Source organism: Ascidiella aspersa, chromosome 2, assembly GCF_963924565.1.
Source record: "Ascidiella aspersa chromosome 2, kaAscAspe10.2, whole genome shotgun sequence".
In the NCBI taxonomy this organism is placed as follows: Eukaryota; Metazoa; Chordata; class Ascidiacea; order Phlebobranchia; family Ascidiidae; genus Ascidiella; species Ascidiella aspersa.
Genome location: NC_139448.1, coordinates 8,647,390 through 8,669,654, shown reverse-complemented (window position 1 = coordinate 8,669,654; position 22,265 = coordinate 8,647,390). Strand labels below are relative to the sequence as shown.

The following is a 22,265-nucleotide window of genomic DNA, read 5'->3' as shown; positions in this document are numbered from 1 at the left end:
ACGTTGAATGAAAATGCCTAAAATACCCAGTGTACGAAGGTTATTTTTAGGCAAATCGCTATTTAGATTGCGCATTGTCTGCTTCACAAATGCAATGGTTACTAAGACCGGTAGAAAACGAAGCTATATACAAAACAAATGAAGGGTCATTTGAACCGCGTTCAACCATTAGGCCACTCTCAGACGTTGTTACATTCACAGTTATTATTTTGCTTTACCATTTTCCTTTCAAGTGGCCTTCTTCAGTGTTAATAACACCGATCGGTCATAATGCGATGCATGACCCTATGTGATTTTCACGTTTAGTTTAAACATAAAACCCGTGGCTGCAAGGAATAATATTAATGAAAAAAAAACAGCTTCTCTGGTAATTATACGAGTGCCCTAACGTTGAAGCTGGGAGTCAAGGTTGGGTTTGTGATGGCTATATGCGATGCTTGAAACAGTCACAGCAGTCACAACAGGTTAAAGCAGGGGTCCTCAACACTTAGAGTTCGGTCAAACTTGGTCAGAAGTCCTCTGTTCACGCCGATGTCTCGTAGGGGGCACTTCTGCTGGGGGAGGCTTCGGCGATCGTGATCTTCAACATGCAGTTGACGAAGACCACCAAGGCGACTAGGAAGAATAGGAAGAGGACGCATATCGTCCAGCCGAAGGCGAACGCTGACGAGAAGTAAAATTCGATCTTCCGCCCGTTGATGTCCACGAACAGGTGACTGTTGAAGAAGTCGGTGAACGCGCTGAGCCCAATCAGAAGCAGAAGGTCTGCGGAATGAAAAGGATGGCCACTATAGGGATGTCCTATACTTGACACTAAAAGTCCGATACTTCACACATTACTCCGATACCGATAGCCGACATTTTAACAAAACATATTGCCACTATAGGGATGTCCGTACCTTGACACTTTAATCCAGTGGTTCCAAAACTAATTTATTCCGTGGCCCACTGTTTTCTTTTGCAAAACAGATGTTGGCCCATCGTTTTTTGCACCTCTAGTTACGACTAGTGCATATTGATTACCAAAAGTTTTCCAAAATCATAAACATTTATTTCATACCATTTGTCTGACGACTAATGTAACTTTATTTTTTAACAACTCAGCTTAAGCCAAACAACTATTTTAGTAAAACAAAATGTGTACCTAGTTGCAATATTGTCAAATAGCACTATGGTCCACTTAAAGTATATACTCTTATGGCCCACCACTAGGTCATGGCCCACAGTTTAGGAACCACTGCTTTAATCCAGAACCGATGCCCGAAATTTTAGACAAAAAATATTGCCACTATAGAGATGTCCGATACTTGACACTTTACTTCGATACGAATGACGTCATAACTGAGCTCAAACAAACAAAGTAGTTGAAATAAAAACGTCCAAAAGTAATTTTTCTCAAGTTATTAGGACAAAATTTGCTGTAGATTTAATAGGTTTAATCCATCAGTAACCTACTATTTTTTATAGAGTATACGTTTTGAGGAAGAAATTGCTGCATTAGGCGACAATTCATATAGGAATTTGAGTCATGATCAAACGCAGCGACTTTACTTTCGAAGTTCAATCTATGAAAAGCAGTATAGATTATCATCAACTTAATGGAACCGAACTTCTTACCTCTGAATCATTTTTTTGATTGTTTGATCCTACGTATGAGGTCAATGTGTCGAATCGGATCGTAATATGTTTTGTTTACACCAGGGGTGTCCAACAAGCGGCACGCGTGCCAAATGTGGCACGCAACCTAATAAAAAATGGCACGCAAGCCCTCCCCAAAAAATCCTAAAATTGTTATTTAGCCAATTGCCAAAAAACCTCAATTTGTTGTTCAGCCAATTGTCAGAATATACACGACAACCAACAATTACTTTTGATATACTAACATTATACTGTATGGAGGCTAGCCTTCACATAATATTATATAGCTTGGTGTGAAGAAACAAAAGTCAGCTCACCGAGAGACACTTTGATGTAGTGATGCGCATTTCTACTAGACAGTTTTTTTTAGTTTAAATAAACGTTCTTATTTTTGGTAAAAAAGCGCTTTTATGATTAAAAAGAATTGGTTCGGTTACGAAACTTTGGCACGGGAAGAAGTTATAAGATAAAAATTGGCACGCCGGCATGATTGAGTTGGACACCCCTGGCTTAAAATATCGGGAAATATCGCTATCACAACTAATTGTCAAGTATCGGGCATGGCTATGCCTTACCCTTGAATGTATCTAAGCCGGATTTCTGGGCGCTTCACTTATGTACGGTAAAAGTTATGCAAAAAACAAAACAGAATTATACCGCATACCACAACGCATATTGTTTGCGTTAGGGTGCGGGTTAGCGTTTGGGTGAGGGTGGGTCAAGTAATATTATGTTTATTATTAATAATAACTCGACCCACCCTCGACCAAACGCTAACTCGCAACCTAACGAAAACAATATGTGTTGTGGTATGCGGCATTTGAAAAAAGTTCTTTTTTTATTAATTTTTACGTACAATAGTGAAAGAGCGCCGATTTCCGTTGCTAGTGAAAGAGATTTTTTATGGCGCTATGTTTTAGTATAACACCTCAAACGGCGGGATCAACCCCTGCTAAGCACCTTATCTTATTAAGTCTTTTAGGCAAATGCTTTATTTTCCTTAGCGTATTTTACTTACAAAGATTCAAGTACGTGGGCTGTTCACCTTGTTTTCACGCAAACAAATTGCTTATTTTTTGTTTAACTTAAGTGCTTCCTATTGGAAGTATTGCTTGGAATGAAATGAATGGAATCCGAATTTTTACAGTCTACACAAGTGGTATGCAACCTTTATTAGCCGACCGTAGTTAAAATAAAATCAACATTCACATGCCAACCCAGTTTGTTTTCAAGATAAGTAACGCATGAACGAAATAACACTAGCGATTGACTTTGTCGTAACTGGAGAGAGCTGTGTAACTCTTTAATTTAAAGTAAAAATGAAACACAATTTTCTTTTAAATTTGTTTTAACATTTTTATTATACTATAATTACCTTCGTATAAGCTGCGAGATCATTTTGAAAATAAAGTATTTACCGCACTGCAAGTTAGCATGATCTGTTAGTGGAAAAGAACTGGAAGGTTTCCAAGTTTTTCCGAACATTCCATTTATGCGTAGTCGTGGCGGATAAACGGTGCCATTAAAGCGAACGCAAACGCCAGCAGTGATTACAATGATCACGCTTTTTATATTATGGTAAATCGACCTTGTTTTTTAGCAAAGTTGTTTCTACATGGCGGTATGTTATGCACTATTAAGCTGTACACTACAGTATAGTTTGACTGCACCCGAAACCTAAACCGTCTATATGTACTCAGTCCTATCACATCGATTCGTAGTAATGTAACAGAAGCTGTTTGCTGTAATTACTGCCGGGTCGTTTTATTAATTGCATCGCGCCTGTACGTTTACAGACTTATTGTCTGTTCAACAGCAAAAACGCTGTAAAACAAGGTAAGCTTTATTAACACTGAAAGTGTATTGATATACGTATAATACAATCGTGGCATCTATAGCTCGATGGTGTCCTATAGTCATAATTGAGCCTGTTATGACCGAGTAGTCCAGTGTTCCCTCTAAGGTGCGCAACTGCGCAATTGCGCAGCAACATCAGACAAATTGCGCAGTAAAATTTGCCTTTGCGCACTTAAATCATTCTTTAAAAAACAAAAATCTTCACTTTTTTGCCGCAAAGTTTGAGCATTTTGCATTGGCTGTTGTTTCATTGATGTTTGTAGCTAAAAGCAAGTAAATAAATCAAATTCGCATTGACGATTGTGACGTAATAAATTACTTTGTCTAATCGGTTTTCATCATTCATGCTGCGTATGTTTTTTATCTCACGATAGAATTAAATTACTACTCAGAAAAATCAAGAAACAGATGAGTTAAGAACAGAGCCGAACATAGCAGTGGAGTGTTTGACAATAATTCGGGATCATGAAACCGAAATTTATTTTCAGGTTTCTTGACACAATTACGCCACAATTACAGTTTTTACACGATTTAGGCGCAAATACAGCTGTGGGGCCAAAAATGGCGCCCTCACAAATTGACAAAATCATCTTGATAAATGCAAATGAGTGGATAGTTTGTGATTCTTGATTGTGCGCGAAAGGCATCACGCATTGTATTTGTAAAATTAAACATTTTGTCAATTATATTAGGATTTTTTTTCGAGCGACCGCATTGTTTGCCATATCCTTGTTTTATAACGTCACGCTTTGTGACGTCATCTTTAATTTTTTTACGCCTTGCCCCCAAAAAACATTGATCTGCCGCGAGCCCCTGCCAACGCAGCCTTAAAATATTCTTGCGCACTACAAAAAATATTTGCGCAGTAGGAAATTTTCTTAGAGGGAACACTGCCGAGCACGCAATACATCGAAATATTAACCTAAGGGATTTCCGTAAAACCTTGATAACGAGATACGGAGTGTTAATTTAATAATAAATGGTTTGCGGTTTAACAAACTTGGTGGATTCGCAGTATAGTTACATAAGGAATTTAAATTCACTCGGAACGTTAACCGAAGGGATTTCTGTAAGGCTTTCATAACGACATAGGGGGTGTTCATTTTATAATAGGGTGTGCGGTTTGGAGGATTCGCAATAGTTTCACTTCGCTGTTGTGTACGTGGTCCAACAAAAAACGAGATAAATCTAAAGGTAAAGCAAACGTTGGTTCCTGTGAAATAATCTCACCTGACACGGCGTACAGTCCATGGGCCAGACGCATGTAGAACAGCGGGCCACGGTTCGCGATCCTGTATTTACTTATTGAGATGGCCTGGCTTGCAAGGCCGGCAAACAGGGCAAATATGCAAAGGATCAACATTGCTTGCAGTGTTGAGGTTCCCGAGTTCTTCACGACTGCAACGAAAGTCGACAAAGCGTTGAAGTTATTTTTTTATAGTTGTATAAAATATAAGTATGGAGCTCAGAATCTTTCTAAAAGCTTTCGCCTATATTTCAGGTAGATGCAAACCAATTAAGTTATGGGATGGATTTTTACGGATTTTTAGTAACTATATGGAGAGCAAAATTCTGCCGGTCAAACAATCACTTCTTGTTTTTTTTTGTATTAATTTGTCAAGTAAACCACTCTGAATGTCTTTACTTTACCAAAAAAGGGTAGTGCTTGAAAAAAGAACGGACTCTGCATTTGTAATGAGTTCTTTCACAAGTTTAGGATGTTTGGCCGCTATTATAATCACTTTCATATACCACGTTTGATATGCACAGTGTCAGTTATGTCACTGATATCCAATTGACAAAACGGATGGCTTTCGTAAGGATACTGATCTAATATCTAAGGGCGCACATGACAAATTTGAAAGTGAGTGTATTAGAAAATTGTAAAGAATTAATGCAACAGAGCATTACGTGATTATAAAATATAAGCGCGACTTTATTTCAAACGAAAATCTCCTGCAAAGAGGCATTAGCTTTCAGGTAAAGCAATGCAGCAGGTTAGAAACAAACAATCTTATCGTTAACCCAGGCAGATTTAATTTAGTTTAATTCGAAAAAAGCTGCGAATCTTTAAAAAATAAAGATGCCTGTTCGATCAACCAAACCACCTTTACAAACACGGGCAAATACGACAACAAAGAAGCTACCGAAATATTTTGTGTACTTACTGTAGTAGGAGTACCCCTCGCTTTCGCTGGTGAGCGCGAAGGCGCCAAAGTGGAAAGTGACTTCTTCGCCGCCGATCTGAACAACCACCTTCATAAAGTCCTTGACCGCGCAAACCACAATCACCAGCACCAGCTGGACTGCGCCAGCAACCAGAGAGACCAGCGCTACATGCCAAAACTGAAACGCGACCATATTCTTTACACCAGTGGTTTTCAACCTTTTTAGCTTACGGACCGGTGAAATTTCAAAACAAATTTTGCGGACCGGTGGACCTTTAAAAATCAAAATCAACCCGAAATGTAATTACGACAAAAGTATGCAACTCAAAAGTAAACTCTATGTTACGTCTTACTGCTGCATACGGAACTGGCTAAGTTCAAATTTAGATAGACAAGCCATCAACATCTTGCATTTTGATATAAAATTATACTACATTTGGCGGAACGACACAAAAGTTAACGCGGACCCGCGGTAGGGAACCACTGCTCCACACGACACCAAGACAACAACCTTTAAAATGTAACAACCTGCTATATAATGTGCTCTGATACCTGAAACCGGGCTGCGGCCTTATACAACCACTGTAAACGTCAGGGCCGCTTCCTGGCTTGTCCTGGCGCCTATGTCACCCAAAATAACGAAGGAAGTGGATTAATAATTGACTGGATGCCTATTCTTGTGACCGAGTGTAATGGCGACACATATTCGGTCTAATACAACAACATTGCCGTGATTAACATTATGTTTCAGCATGACGACGTGTGAAGTAAATATACCGCCTTGGAGTAGCGATTTTGCTCTTCTTCTATACCACAGGTTAAAAACTCAAAATAAATTGTAACAAATGACACTAAGCCAGCGCTTCTCAATCTTTTTAGCGCTTGTACCCTTTAAGCTTTTATGAAGCTTTCTCGTATCCCCTGTCTACAATGGCTGATGGAGGTGTAAAAAATTGTAATGATGGGAATTAAAATTAATCTATTTATAACTTATGTGTTTAATGCAAGCATTAAATTCAGTCTTGTAAGTTCAACAATATTTACAACACACAAACAATCAGTCAATTTACTAATGGATATTAGTTGTTGCCTTACGTAAATTACGCATTCTTCACAAGTACGCCTAAATAGCGCATAATTTCTTACTGCATGTTGTACCCCCGGCTTTGATGCTTCTTACCACCAAGGGGTACACGTACCCTCGTTAAGAACCCCTGCACTAAGCGGTTGTTTTTCATTTTAGACCAGGGGTCGGCAACCTTTTTCTAGTCGCGGGCCAAAACCAAACTCAGAAAGGTCTCCGCGGGCCGCACAAAATGATAACTAAGAATTGTGTTATTAACATGTTCGAACAACTGTGAATCAGCCGGGCCTCGGATCGTTTTTGCCCAAAATTGTTTGCACTTACTAAGTTAAAATAGTCAAAAAGTATATTAAATCAACTCGTGCCTAATTTGTCAAAGAGGTGGCGGGCCGGATGAATTACATCGCCCGCGGGCCGCAGGTTGCCGACTCCTGTTTTAGACGATGGCTTTAGTAAACTAATTGTGTTTATGATGTCATAGTTGTGGATCACACACTATGCACGAACCTGTAATGTAGCTATATAATGACTGTCGGAGACAAAACGCATGAGTAAATCTACATCGTCTTAATGAAGACGTTTCAAAACTCACAATTTAGCATTATTAGTTAATGCCATTAACTTAATGGTTTTGTGTTTCTTTTCCCTTAATAGTCGAAGCCCAACTTCGGCCAAGTAGTACATTTGGTAGAAGTAGAAAGGATGGTCACTTTATGTCCCCACCCCATTTTTACACTTGATGATAACTTTTCACAGAATCAAACTTTCTGTAACGACATATCTACCCACCCAATTAAGCAAGAGAATAACTTAAAAACGTATTACTGACTTGAAATATATACTTGAATTTCACTTAGATTAGTATGCAATGTTTGGTATGAAACCTGACATCCAGCCAAAATTAGAAACGATCCGCCCTGAAATGTAAACTTTTTTGCCAATTAGAATAAGATTGAATACACTAGGTTAATCGGTTAACCGTTAATGTATAATACATTAAAATTGGGGGGAGGCGTACGTACGCCAAAATCTTAACAGCGGTTAGCGACAACCAAAAGATTAGGAACCCCTGTTATATACACTATTGCGAAGTAAAGCTCTACCAAGCAGTTAGGCTGTAAAAGTAAAATGCATCGTTATTTAAGTGTTCACATCTAGGACAAGAAACAAAAATTGGTGGACAATAAATGTTTTCTCTTATAGATTAAAGCTGACCAAACAACCAACATTAACCGACGCCTAGTCATTTAAAACATCCGCCTGGAATTCTAAAGTTCTGCTTGTAATGCTTAAAAATGTCGAAACATATTTTTTGATTCCATTTGTTTTTATATTAGTATTTGTTTTTCGTATTATTTTCTCATTTGTTTTCATATTAGTAAGTTTCTTAAAATAATTGTTTGTGTTCGATAAAAGTCTAGGCCTACACTAGGGTGATTTATCATTATAAAAATAAATGTATATACATAAATATTTGTCCAGTATCTCTCGCTCTATATATATATATCTTATGTTTACACAAACAGCCCACGACAAATGAACCGAATCAATCGATAAAGATGCAAGCAAGACAGGTTGGAAAAACAACCAATCTGGGGTAACGAACTTATGACCTCTGGCCAGAGACGGAGATGCGAGCATATTTGCACTATGTGCGCAAAAATGTGCAAAAAATGAGCGCACATTTTAAAATGCCTTCAAAAATGTGCGCACTTTTTCACAATGTGCAAAAATGAGCGCACTTTTTTCACAACTAACTCTAATCTAACTCTAACTTATAAATGCGTGCACATTTTGAAGGCATAATAAAATGTGCGCTCATTTGTAAAAAAAAGTGCGCATATCGACTAAGCCACACAGGCTCAGAGGAGAGCTCGTCAAGAAAGTATCATGACACCAACTGCCTGCTGCATCATATTGGTACAAACAACTTCATGCTGAAGGGGATTTACAGTGCCGTGTAAAGTCAATGAAAGATACACAGACAATGTGTACAACAACTCTGACACAGCCCTTGTATGTCGTTTATATGTTCTGATTTGTCTGCCAATTGTTCTATGGTCGCAATGTTCGTATTGCAAGGAGCTCAAGCGGGCCCTTACTTACCCCTAACGGTTAAAGAGAACGACGTTTTAATATGAATTCATATAATTTACCTTCAGTTAATATGTACATACGATTTTATATCAGTAGAAGTTTATATACAAATTATTATTATGCCATTAGTAACTTAGTAAAACTGAGTTACTTAATCGGATTTTAGAATTTTAGCCTTTATAAGTATAAGGAATACTACCTTTATAACAATGATAATATTCGCATTTTAAAATTCCAGAGGGGGGCCGTGCTGGTGCGTAGTATATGAGACTTTATTACGTCGAAACACTGCAGAAACAATACACAACACTATTTTTTACGTTCGTGTGCCACTATAATTTATTGAAATCATCGGATATAACATGCCTTTTTGGCAAACCTACTGATCAATGGAACAACATAGTATGCATATATATACTCGCGATTAAATGACCATGGTTCGATTGATACTTTTCAATAAACAAAATAGAATTTCAGGTAGATTTCGCAAATTTCCATCGCCTGTATAGCCCAAGCATATTTAATCACACCAAATTGTAAGAGTAAACAGCCTATTTGTAACCTATAGCCAAAGCAGTGTATTTTGACCAGTATGCAATCAATTTTACTATTTGAATCGCAGCCGCGACGCCCAGAAAGGATGAATTTCTCGACCAGGGTAGATTTCACCCTTGAGTGCGACGCTGCCGACAAGTTTAAGAGAAACGCTCGAAATGCTCTGATCGTGCCTGGCGTCTCTAAACTTGGGATTAAGACGACGGGTCTCGTCGTTGTTCTTGTCCGTAATGATCCATGGGTCGCGTTCCAGCACTTGGTTGACCAGCGACAGCCAGCGACGCAGATGCAGCACGCCCCCCGCGTATTGGCCGCTGTCACGAACGCTCCGGTTCGACATGTGGACACCGAACGCCTGAAAGGCATGCTCACTTGTGAAGATGTGTTCCCGCTGGCCATAGTTAAAGGTAAGCACATCGAACTGCGACTTTTAGAGCGTGTAAAGGTACTCGTGGAGCCTTGCTTCACCGGAGGCCTTTATTTCGCAGCCTGCGTCCATATAAACCAGAAAGTCGCCGCTTCTAATTTCGCTCAGCGTCATTCCAATCAGCGCGAACTTCCACATCCAATAACTGGCTCCTCTTGGCTGTTTGAGGATGTCACGGTAGCGCTCGGTGAAAGCAAGTGGCAAGTCCTCGGGCCCGAGAGCTGGGACGCTGGCGAACCACTTTGGTTTGCTTCCTTCACAATGCGCTGCTTTGACTTGACAAAACGGTCATTGCCGTAAGTTCGAAAGTGTTTCATGATCGCGCTGTGGAATGTTAACTTTGCTCACGTCTTCATTCTTTGCTGGTTTAAATCCAAGCGTGAAGAACTGTCCTCCGAATCAGGCGGGATAACCATTTTAACCCCCAAACCTGGGGCTGGTGCCTCCAACCTTTCCTTAGAATGGGTCAATTTCCGTTGGCTAGTAGGGGAAATAATGCGTTTTCCCCAGTTTGGCCCGACCTTGCAACAGAACAGCACAGTAGCGGCGAATACAGCAGTAAAGAGCAATCGGATTCCAACAAACAATACAGGAAATGATAGGACTCCTAAAGCGTATATATACCATCAGGCAAGTCGCACGCCTTCGTCTGCGCTCCTTGTGCCAACAATAAATGGTTAAATGTGTACCTCAACTTATGTTCAGGTTACTAAAAGAATGCCCAACATAGAGTATAGTGGTTCTCAACCTTTTCATCGCCGAATTCATCTCACCCTTAAGCTTTGTAATAAATAGCGGACCAATCAGGTTTTAAACAAGTCACGTTACATAAAATTACTTTGATATTCAAATCACTAGTCGTTCAAACTACCTACTGGACAGAATATCGAAATGATTCAGCACAAAGCTTTTCTTTGTATCTTTGGTCGTGCTTTCGAAATTGCTCATCGCATCTAAGGCTATTTTGTATATTGATTTAGCCCCAAAAGGCGTCCTAATGTCATACCAGACATTTGACAATAAAAGTTTTGCCAACATAAACAATTAAAAGGAGCTTTTCGCTTGGCGCGAATTGCTAACATCTCAATAAGGTAGATTGTGTAATGTGTATGGATAGAGTAGCTTGTGTACGCTTGAGGACGGCAAAGCCTCTTGCTAAATCCGCTGCTGGACAAAACGTATACTGTGGCTTGAATTGTATGAGACGCTGCTGACAGGCGCGGATCTAGGATTTTCTTTGGGGAGTCATGAAATTAGAGATGACGTCACAAACCTACGTCAAAACGGAACATCGGGACATCAAGTTAATATAAATATACTTTGGAACACAGTTTGTTCATTTGTTAAAGTTTTAGGTTGTAGGGGTCACTTTCAAATTAAATGTTATATTACAAAGACCGACACGCGAAGTAAAAATAACGACTTTATGTCGTTGAACTTATTTTTTTTTCGATGCTGCGATGAGACGCACTATGCTTTCGGGCTAACACAAATTTATCAAAATAGGTCAACACATACTAGAAACACGAATCGATTTTTTTTTTTTTATACGTAGTTAAAAAATGGGGGTTATTGCCACGTACGCCCCCACCACACACACCGTCGATCTGTCCCTGGCTATGCTAGAAAATAATTTCTGCTCGTATTTCCTGACCGTCGTGAACGAGGCGCTCGTCAATTAATCCATTGTTGTAAGGAAATACATGACCTTTAATCAATGATTAGTAGTCAGGTACGGCTTTTAGCCAAATGGTGTAAAATCTTAGAAAAACAAGGCCTAATTGAATAACATAAGACTGATGTTAGACAACTATATCCTGGTTTATTGAACTAAAGAGTTGTTTGCTAAAAGGCATAAAATGTATAGGCTATTGACAAAGAGCAGAACGTTTTTTTCAGAGCATCCAGTTTTAGACGAGTCACAAAAAGTCAGGTCAAAATTCCTTAAGCAAAAGAATAAAAACAAGTTTCTGCTTCGCGTGTTTTTAACGTCTAAGGATCTGCAGACATTAGTGTTGTTAACTTAAAAACAAATTCATCGTTCTCAATATTTCTGTCGTTAAACTGTGCAATTTTAATGAAATTACCGGTATTGTTTATTATTCTAGGAGAAATACATACACACTACACAGCAACAGCCAGGGGCGTATCCAGGATTGTACATTACTTTTTTTCAGATGTGACGTCATAAGTTACGTCATAGTTAATTTAACTTACGAAGCGTGATGTTCTCTGACAAACTAGTAAGCAATTATGCAACTAAAAAAAATATGCGTAACTGGATAATGTTGATCAAATTGTATTTCTAATGCGTATTAGTGCTAGTGTTTCTAATGTAACAATTAATTCGAGAACGATACTGTAAAGCAGTGGTTCTAAAACATTTAGTAGTAACACCTTTTATCTCCTTTGTGGAAAAAGTTTTCAAAGTTTTCTTTTGTAGAAAGAGTAACGCCAACATTTATTATTTTATTAACTGTGGCAAAAAAGTTAAAAAAAACACGACGCAAACTTATAAGCACAATGTCACTCAGTATTAGACTGATTATTACTGCTTTATTCTTCGCGACTGTGCTGTTATGTTGGACAGTAAGATCAAACTGGGAAAATCTTTACATTTCTTTTGCCGGCCAACGGAAATTGGCCCTTTCTAAGAATAGGTTGGAGGTGTCAACCACAGGATTGGGGGTTGAAAAAGTGATCCCGCTTGATTCGGAAGACAAACCTCAACGCTTAGGATTTAAACCAGAAAAGAATAAAGACGGCAACGAAGTTAAGTTTCCGCAGCGCAATCATGAAATACACTTTCGAACTTACGGCAACGACCGTTTTGTCAAGTCAAAGCAGCGCATTGTGAAGGAAGCAAACCAAACCGGGTGGTTCGCCAGCGTTCGAGCTCTCGGGCCCGAGGACTTGCCACCTGCGTTCACCGAGCGCTACCGAGACATACTCAAACAGCCAAGAGGAGCCAGTTATTGGATCTGGAAGTTCGCGCTGATTGAAATGACGCTGAAAGAAATTCGAAGCGGCGACTTTGTGCTTTATATGGACGCAGGCTGCGAAATAAAGGCCTCCGGTGAAGCAAGGTTCCACGAGTACCTTACCACGCTCTCAAACTCGCCGTTTGATGTGTTTACGTTCCATGTTGGCCAGTCGGAACACATCTACACGACCGAGCGCGTTTTTCAGGCGTTCGGAATCGACGCCGCGAACCGGAGTGTTCGAGATAGCGGCCAATACTCGGGGGGTCTGCTATTGCTGAGAAAAGGCGAGCATCTGCGGCGCTGGTTGTCGCTGGTCAACCAAGTGCTGGAACGCGACCCGTGGATTATTACCGACAAGTACAACGACGAGACCCGTCGTCTTGATCCCCAGTTTAAAGACAACAGGCACGATCAGAGCATTTCGAGCGTTTCGCTTAAAATTGTCGGCAGCGTCGCACTCAGGGGCCAAACCTACCCTAAGCGAGAGACTTATCCATTCTGGGCGTCGCGGATACGCGAATAGTAAAACACATTTTACGGAAACCTATACGAAATACCTGGCGTTGTTTATAGGTTATGTAATAAGGTGATTAAACATGTTATGATAAAAATGTGCAAAGTGCCCCAATGCCTTGTGGGGTCTTTTCCTTGCTTGGCAAATTGAACTTTTTTTTCTTTGTTATTTTGAATGCATCTTTATTGATAGGGTTTACGGTTGCACAACAAGGATTATCCGGCAAAACCCGCAGACAATCTATTTTAATTGATTGCAATGTTCATTTCCTCTGTTTTTTAGGGCTTGACACGTTTGGAAACCGAACAATTTTTTTAAGCATAATAAACCGCGATAACTGATATAGCTGCTTATTTGTGGTCACAAATGCGACAGTAGCATTATTCAATGAAGAACTTTAAACGGTTTTGTGTCATTATTAATGCAAATTTATCTTTATTGTACGGCCTATTAGTTGCGTTTGGTAAAAGTTTACTTTTATCAACCATTCTGTAATTAAGATGTTAACCTAAAAGAATGCAGTAAACCACATGAAACTAAAGGTTAAAAATTCCGTATAAAGTAAGGTAGCCTATATTATGTTTATGTAGTACAAAATGTAATTAAACATGTAGTAGGGGCGCCAATTTTATAGTTTGCCCCCAGCGAAAAAAACCCTGGATATATGCCTCGCACTCAGGTGCGTTTCAACTCTCCTACAATGCAAACATTTTAGACAAGAATTGTTTTTTTAGTTAACATAGGGCCACCATATTTTCAGCACCCAAAAAGAGGACATTTTTTTGCGGCCATGTAATACGAAAGTAGAATTGTTACGTTTTCGTTCAATAATGTTTTATGCTGATATTCGGGTTGTTTGGTTGTTTTGGGATTGTCCGATTAATTTTAGATAGGAAATATGGTGTTGCTAGGCCGACTCGAGGGCAAATATTGATATATTTGCTGCGAGCGCGATCGTTTTGCTATTGGCGGCTACGAAAAGAATTATAAGTGACGAGTTAAATTCCCGTTTTGAAGTGAATAATCACGCACTTTGCTTGATTAATCGGCCCTTTTACACGTGGTTCGGTTGCCATTTTTCTGGCACAATGCTTGCAATAACATTCAAGAAGTTGGGCTAGGGCAATTTGCTGTAAATTTTTGAACCAGCAATTAAGCATGTTTGATGGCTACAGTATTTTTTGGAAATAAATACAACGTCTCACCTAAAAGTTTTGTTGAAATATAAGCAACTAACTCTTAAAAGAGGACATTTGGGCATATTTCAGCGTCCTCAGAGGATTATTCATTTCTCTTGAGGAAAAAGGACAAATCCTTCTAAAAGAGGACGTATGGTAGGCCGAAGTTAACATACCCGATTACAACAAAGCGAAACACAATTGAAAGGCTTATGTTATACAGTTTATGCTATCATGCATTTAACCAAAGCTTCCCATATTAATGCATGCATCAATACCAATTTTGCCAAACTATTCCTTTTATTAACAAGCGTTTGACAACAAGGCTTCAACAAGTTGATCTTAGTTATATTGGACAATTTTTAATCAATATTTAACCTGAAAGCAATTAAGCTTAAATCATACACGGCGAGCGATCGAACTTAAGTTTAAGCCTTAAAGTAACACGGCGATTGGACTGCAGAAGCGCAAACAAATTGACTGATTGCTAGCAGTAATGTACATAACACATAAACGCCATTTCTAATACAACTATATAGGTACATCGATTTAAGACGTGTTTCCTCTGACATAAAGACACACAATGTATTAAGACGAGCCTATATAAGTCGTCTAACAAACAATACAAGAAATTATATAACTTCATAAGCGTCTACAATCTGGCAAGTCGCAGACCTTCGTCTGTGGTCTTTATCCCAACAATAAAGTGTTCAATGTGGATCTCAACGTTTTTTCACCCTCAGAGTCCATCTATACCTCTTTAACTTTATTTAGAAATAGCGATCCCATCAAGTTTCGAACAAGAAATACTTTCAAAATTACGTTACATAAATTACTTTAGCTTTTAAATCAGTAGTCATTAAAACTATACGTAAGGCAAAACTTTTATATGATTTAATTCGCCAAAACGGCGTTTTGCAGGGTGCCCCTTTGGGATAAAAAGATTTTATCAAAGAGGGATAACAGTAACACAAACGTAATTAAGATTCTTAAAAGTGTTTCATTCGCGTAGTTAAACAAGAAAAAATACAATTTGAGGAGGGCAAAGCCTCTTGCTGAACCCGCTCCTGGACAAAACATATACTGTGGCTTGCATTATATGAGAGGCTGCTAGTAGGCGCGGATCTAGGATTTTCTTTGGCGAGTCTTGAAATTAAAGATGACGTCACAAACCTACGTCAAAACGAGACATCACAAAGTTGATATAAACATAACGCCATAAAGAAGTAATCTTTAGAAAACTACACAGTTTGTTAATTTCTTAAAGTTTTAGGTTTTATTGGTTACATTCAAATTAAATGTTATATTACAAAGATAATATCGATACGCGAAGCAAAAAAAAACGAATTTATGTCGTTGGACTATTTCGTTTTTTATGCTGCGATGAGACGCACTATGCTTTCGGGCTAACACAAGTTTATCAAAATAGGTCCACACATACTAGAAACACGAATCGATTTGTTTTATTTACATAGTTAAAATAGACAAAAATACAATTGAGGGGGCTTTTGCCACGTGCCACCGCCATCACACACACCGTCGATCTGTCCCTGGCTGCTAGTTAATTATTTCTGCTAGTATTTCTTGACCGACGGGAATGAGGTGCTCGTCAATTAATCCATAGTTGTAAGGAGATACATAATCTTTAATCAATGATTAGTAGTCAGGTACGGCTTTTAGCCAAATGGTGTAACGTCTCAGAAAAACAAGACGAATTGAATAACATAAGACTGGTGTTAGATAACTACATTCTAGTAATCTAGTTTATTCAACTAAAGAGTTGTTTGCTAAAAGGCATAAAATGTATAGGCTATTGACAAAGAGCAGAACGTTTTTTTCAGAGCATCTAGTTTTAGGCGTCTATACGAGTCACAAAAAGTCAGGTTAAATTCCTTAAGTAATAGAATAAAAACACGTTTCTTATTTGCTTCGCGTATTTTAACGTCTAAGGATCTGCAGACATTAGTGTTGTTAACTTAAAAACAAATTTATCGTTCTCAATAATTCTGTCGGTAAACTGTGCAATTTTCATGGCATTACCGGTATTGTTTATTATTCTAAGAGAAATACATACACAGCAACAGCCAGGGGCGTATCCAGGATTGTACATTACTTTTTTTCAGATGTGACGTCATAAGTTACGTCATAGTTAATTTAACTTATGAAGCGTGCTGTTCTCGACGAACTATAGAGAGCAATTATGCAACTAAAAAATAATATCCGTCAATTTCGTTAAAATTGGCAAAACGTTTACCTTAAGCGGCATTTTTGGTGACGTTTCATATTTGAGTAATCAGCAAAAACTGCGTTAACTGGATAACGTTGATCAAACTGTATTTCTAATGCGTATTAGCGCTAGTTTTTCTAATGTAACAATTAATTCTAGAATAATACTGTAAAGCAGTGGTTCTAAAACATTTAGTAGTAACACCTTTTATCTACTTTGTTGAAAAAGTTTTCAAAGTTTTTCTTTTGTAGTAAGAGTAACGTGAATGTTTAATAATTTATTAACTGTGCCGCAAAAAAACAAAAAAGTTTGAAAAACACGACACAACTTTTACGCACAACGCCACTCAGTATTAGACTGATTATTACTGCTTTATTCTTCGCGACTGTGCTGTTCTGTTGGACAGTAAGATCAAACTGGGAAAATCTTTACATTTCTTTTGCCGGCCAACGGAAATTGGCCCTTTCTAAGAATAGGTTGGAGGTGTCAACCACAGGATTGGGGGTTGAAAAAGTGATCCCGCTTGATTCGGAAGACAAACCTCAACGCTTAGGATTTAAACCAGAAAAGAATAAAGACGGCAACGAAGTTAAGTTTCCGCAGCGCGATCACCAAATACACTTTCGAACTTACGGCAACGACCGTTTTGTCAAGTCAAAGCAGCGCATTGTGAAGGAAGCAAACCAAACCGGGTGGTTCGCCAGCGTTCGAGCTCTCGGGCCCGAGGACTTGCCACCTGCGTTCACCGAGCGCTACCGAGACATACTCAAACAGCCTAGAGGAGCTGGTTACTGGATCTGGAAGTTCGCGCTGATTGAAATGACGTTGAAAGAAATTCGAAGCGGCGACTTTGTGCTTTGTATGGACGCAGGCTGCGAAATAAAGGCCTCCGGTGAAGCAAGGTTCCACGAGTACCTTACCACGCTCTCAAACTCGCCGTTTGATGTGTTTACGTTCCATATTGGCCAGTCAGAACACATCTACACGACCGAGCGAGTTTTTCAGGCGTTCGGAATCGACACGGCGAACCGGAGCGTTCGGGATAGCGGCCAATACTCGGGGGGTCTGCTATTGCTGAGAAAAGGCGAGCATCTGCGGCGCTGGTTGTCGCTGGTCAAACAAGTGCTGGAACGCGACCCGTGGATCATTACGGACAAGTACAACGACGAGACCCGTCGTCTTGATCCCCAGTTTAAAGACAACAGGCACGATCAGAGCATTTCGAGCGTTTCGCTCAAAATTGTCGGCAGCGTCGCACTCAGGGGCCAAACCTACCCTAAGCGAGAGACTTATCCATTCTGGGCGTCGCGGATACGCGAATAGTAAAACACATTTTACGGAAACCTATACGAAATACCTGGCGTTGTTTATAGGTTATGTAAGAAGGAGATTAAACATGTTATGATAAAAATGTGCAAAGTGCCCAAATGCCTTGTGGGGTCTTTTCCTTGCTTGGCAAACTGAACTTTTTTTTTCTTTTTTCTTTTGAATGCATCTTTATTGATATGGTTTACGGTTGCACAACAAGGATTATCCGACAAAACCCGCAGACAATCTATTTTAATTGATTGCAATGTTCATTTCCTGTGTTTTTTAGGGCTTGACACGTTTGGAAACCGAACAATTTTTTTAAGCATAATAAACCGCGATAACTGATATAGCTGCTTATTTGTGGTCACAAATGCTACAGTAGCATTATTCATTGAAGAACTTTAAACGGTTTTGTTTCATTATTAATGCAAATATATCTTTATTGTACGGCCTATTAGTTGCGTTTGGTAAAAGTTTACTTTTATCAACCATTCTGTAATAAAGATGTTAACCTAAAAGAATGCAGTAAACCACATGAAACTAAAGGTTAAAAAGTTGAATATTTAAAAAAAAACAGCACTTTGAATTGACAGTAGGATACAATTAAAACGGGGAATGCAAACTTTTGATAAAATTTTCTGATCAAGCATTTTAGGTAAAACTGACCTATCAACCTTAAAAATATTCAAATTGGTAATAAAATATTATACATTTTAATTTGGTCTTCTATGGAAGGAACTGCCATACTATTCATTTAGTCCAGTTTATAATAAGCCAAGAGAAGAGTAGCCTACAATACAGTAGCTGTAAGCAACGAGCGTTACGATCGAAATTTGGAAAATGAATTATTGCGATAGTATTGTTACAACGTGAGAGAAAAGGGTAAACAACGTTACTAATTAATTACCTTATACTGGAAACAAGAGTGAAACGACAACATGAAGAGCAGGTACACAGTGGTCCAATTTAGTTTTACCAAATTTGCACAGTAGAGACATAAAACGAGACTTTTATTAATAAAAATTAACACGGTACACACAAATACATTAACTACAAAAGCACCGGGTGATGGTTTGCTTGCTTGCTTCGATTTTAGTAAGGTTTGTAAACCAAACAATTAATTGTTTCATTATATTACTATTTACACATTTTACTACAATAAAAACATCAGGAACTATCAACATTGGAGTAATTAAAGTTTATCGTTACCGACCTGTACCAAAAATGTTAGTTGCATTTTTTCGTCAAGTTTTTCTTTGTGTTCAAAACCAACAAGAGATTTCAATTCATTTCTTCATAAATAGCTGATTTCAATTAAAGTGGATTTCGCCTTGCGCTCAATACGTTACATGGTAAACTACCTTAGGAGAATTAATAAGATTTGTTTACTATAGGGATGTTTTTTTTGCTATACCAGTGTCCATGCGACCAGTGTCGATAAATTTATTAAACATATGGAGAGAAGCCGAATCGTTGATTTGTAACAAACAAACGCAACAAGGTCTCTAAATAAATGAAAAACGCTTACAAATTCCAAAATGAGGCTGTTTTTCTCTTTAAATACAATGTTAAACTAAAATTTGAAAATTTTTTGCGTATAAAGTAAGGTAGCCTATATTATGTTTATGTAATACAAAATGTAATTAAACATGTAGTAGGGGCGCCAATTTTATAGTTTGCCCCCAGCGAAAAAAAACCTGGATATACGCCTCGCACTCGTTTCAACTCTCCTACAATGCAAACATTTTAGACAAGAATTGTTTTTTTAGTTAACATAGGGCCACCATAGCACCCAAAAAAGAGGACATTTTTTTGCGGCCATGTAACACGAAAGTAGAATTGTTACGTTTTCGTTCAATAATGTTTTATGCTGATTTTCGGGTTGTTTGGTTGTTTTGGGATTCTCCAATTAATTTTAGATGAGAAATATGGTGTGGCTAGGCCGACTCGAGGGCAAATATTGATATATTTGCTGCGAGCGCGATCGTTTTGCTATTGGCGGCTACGAAAAGAATTATAAGTGATGAGTTAAATTCCCGTTTTGAAGTGAATAATCACGCACTTTGCTTGATTAATCGGCCCTTTTACACGTGGTTCGGTCGCCATTTTTCTGGCACAATGCTTGCAATAACATTCAAGAAGTTGGGCTAGGGCAATTTGCTGTAAATTTTTGAACCAGCAATTAAGCATGTTTGATGGCTACAGTATTTTTTTGGAAATAAATACAACGTCTCACCTAAAATTTTTGTTGAAATATAAGCAACTAACTCTTAAAAGAGGACATTTGGGCATTTTTCAGCGTCCTCAGAGGATTATTCATTTCTCTTGAGGAAAAAGGACAAATCCTCCTAAAAGAGGACGTATGGTAGGCCGAAGTTAACATACCCGATTACAACAAAGCGAAACACAATTAGCACCAGTGTGGTTTTTATGTTTGGCGAACGCAAATAAACGCAGCAGGCCTACTGGTTTAATGTGAGATACACAAGAATATCACATGCTTAATTTAGAAAACGATGAAAAAAACATTAGTACAAAAACAAAATAAAAAAACGTCTATTTCAGTTAATTTTTCGTCATGAAAGCTTTTTAGTTCACTGTCTTTACTAACAAGGGTCTATACTAAATTATTATTTGGGTAGTATTTTTGAAGCTGCGGTTATAACATTTTCCAAAAAGTGTCTTATTTCGTTAACACTCCCGAAGTGTTTTGATTTGGTATTAATATACAGTATATTATTTTGTTACAATTACCGTAATATACTGTGGTGTTATGCGTTTCATATTAATTACTAAACAGACAGCTGACAGCACAATCGACTGTCTTGGCTGCCTTTGACGACCAGTTCAACTCTAATTTACTTGTGATTTGCTTATGGTTTAAATGAGCCTGTTGAAATGTCAACTAGGTTGTTGTACGTCTCCGTCTATTTGCCAGTTTTTAGGACAGTTTGGTATTATTCTTGTAATTAGAAACTTCCGATAATATCGGATTGGAACCGATACCCGGCACCAAGTGGTATCGGTACTGGTTTGATACTAGTGCAGTATCGGTGTGATCTGATATCAAATGAATATATAAATTTTGGCCATGATTCCGATCCAATTTAGCGATTCTAAAAATAGTTGGGTAACAACTGGATGTAGGCCTAATATTAAAGTTTTTAACGCTAAAGCGAATTTTAGTTTAATAACCTAGAAAGCAACCTTTGAAAAATTCATTTTCATCTTTATTTGTTATAAACTTAGTAGTGACGTTGGTATCGGATTAGTCCGCAATACATTTTTGTGCAAAACAAATTGTCGGTAGCGGAATAGAATATCCAGTGTCAAACATCCCTATACCTGTGTACATTCATTCATTTCTTTCTTGCAATGGAAAATGTAAACTCACTCGTAAACAATTGTTCAATTACTCTGTAGATGTTACAGGGGTTATTAGATGTTACAGGGGTTATTAGATGTTACAGGGGTATTAGATGTTACAGGGGTTATTAGATGTTACAGGGGTTATTAGATGTTACAGGCGTTATTAGATGTTACAGGGGTTATTAGATGTTACAGGCGTTATTAGATGTTACAGGCGTTATTAGATGTTACAGGGGTTATTAGATGTTACAGGGGTATTAGATGTTACAGGGGTATTAGATGTTACAGGGGTTATTAGATGTTACAGGCGTTATTAGATGTTACAGGGGTTATTAGATGTTACAGGCGTTATTAGATGTTACAGGGGTTATTAGATGTTACAGGGGTATTAGATGTTACAGGGGTTATTAGATGTTACAGGGGTTATTAGATGTTACCGGCGTTAGTAGATGTTACATGGGTTATTAGATGTTACAGGCGTTATTAGATGTTACAGGGGTTATTAGATGTTACAGGGGTTATTAGATGTTACAGGGGTTATTAGATGTTACCGGCGTTAGTAGATGTTACAGGGGTTATTAGATGTTACAGGCGTTATTAGATGTTACAGGGGTTATTAGATGATACCGGGGTTATTTTGTAGTGGCCTAGAGTCTAGATTGATTTGCTTGATTTTCACTGGCAATTCAAACTTTAAACTTAGCAACAGATATGCCTTTTGTTTTTTCTTTGGTAATCGTTCCATAGTACCTGTTTTGCAAGCGCTTTGAAAGCTTTCGCTCCTGTTATTACATCAAGTTCCCAATGGACACGCTGAGCAACGGTTCTCAATTTTTATTCATGCTGTTACAAGCAC

At 38.4% G+C, this 22,265-nt stretch overlaps 1 protein-coding gene across 1 annotated transcript; it reads right to left on the bottom strand.

Moving 5' to 3' along the window:
* Nucleotides 1-523: 523 nt before the first annotated feature.
* On the bottom strand, nt 524-5,856 carry LOC146163433 (uncharacterized). The gene is made up of 3 exons (XM_083380495.1): nt 5,664-5,856; nt 4,726-4,893; nt 524-765 (listed from the first exon to the last, which is right to left on the bottom strand). The coding sequence occupies exons 1-3, from the start codon at nt 5,854-5,856 to the stop codon at nt 524-526; spliced, it is 603 nt and encodes a 200-aa protein (XP_083236621.1).
* Nucleotides 5,857-22,265: the final 16,409 nt, after the last annotated feature.

Bases quoted from the DNA above. Each gene is read 5' to 3' on its own strand.
- LOC146163433 (XM_083380495.1), bottom strand. From the start codon at position 5,856: ATGGTCGCGTTTCAGTTTTGGCATGTAGCGCTGGTCTCTCTGGTTGCT. The intron at 4,894-5,663 runs GTAAGTACACAA...CTTTCGTTGCAG, and splicing joins CGAGGGGTACTCCTACTACA to TCGTGAAGAACTCGGGAACC. The intron at 766-4,725 runs GTGAGATTATTT...TTCATTCCGCAG, and splicing joins TGGACTGTACGCCGTGTCAG to ACCTTCTGCTTCTGATTGGG.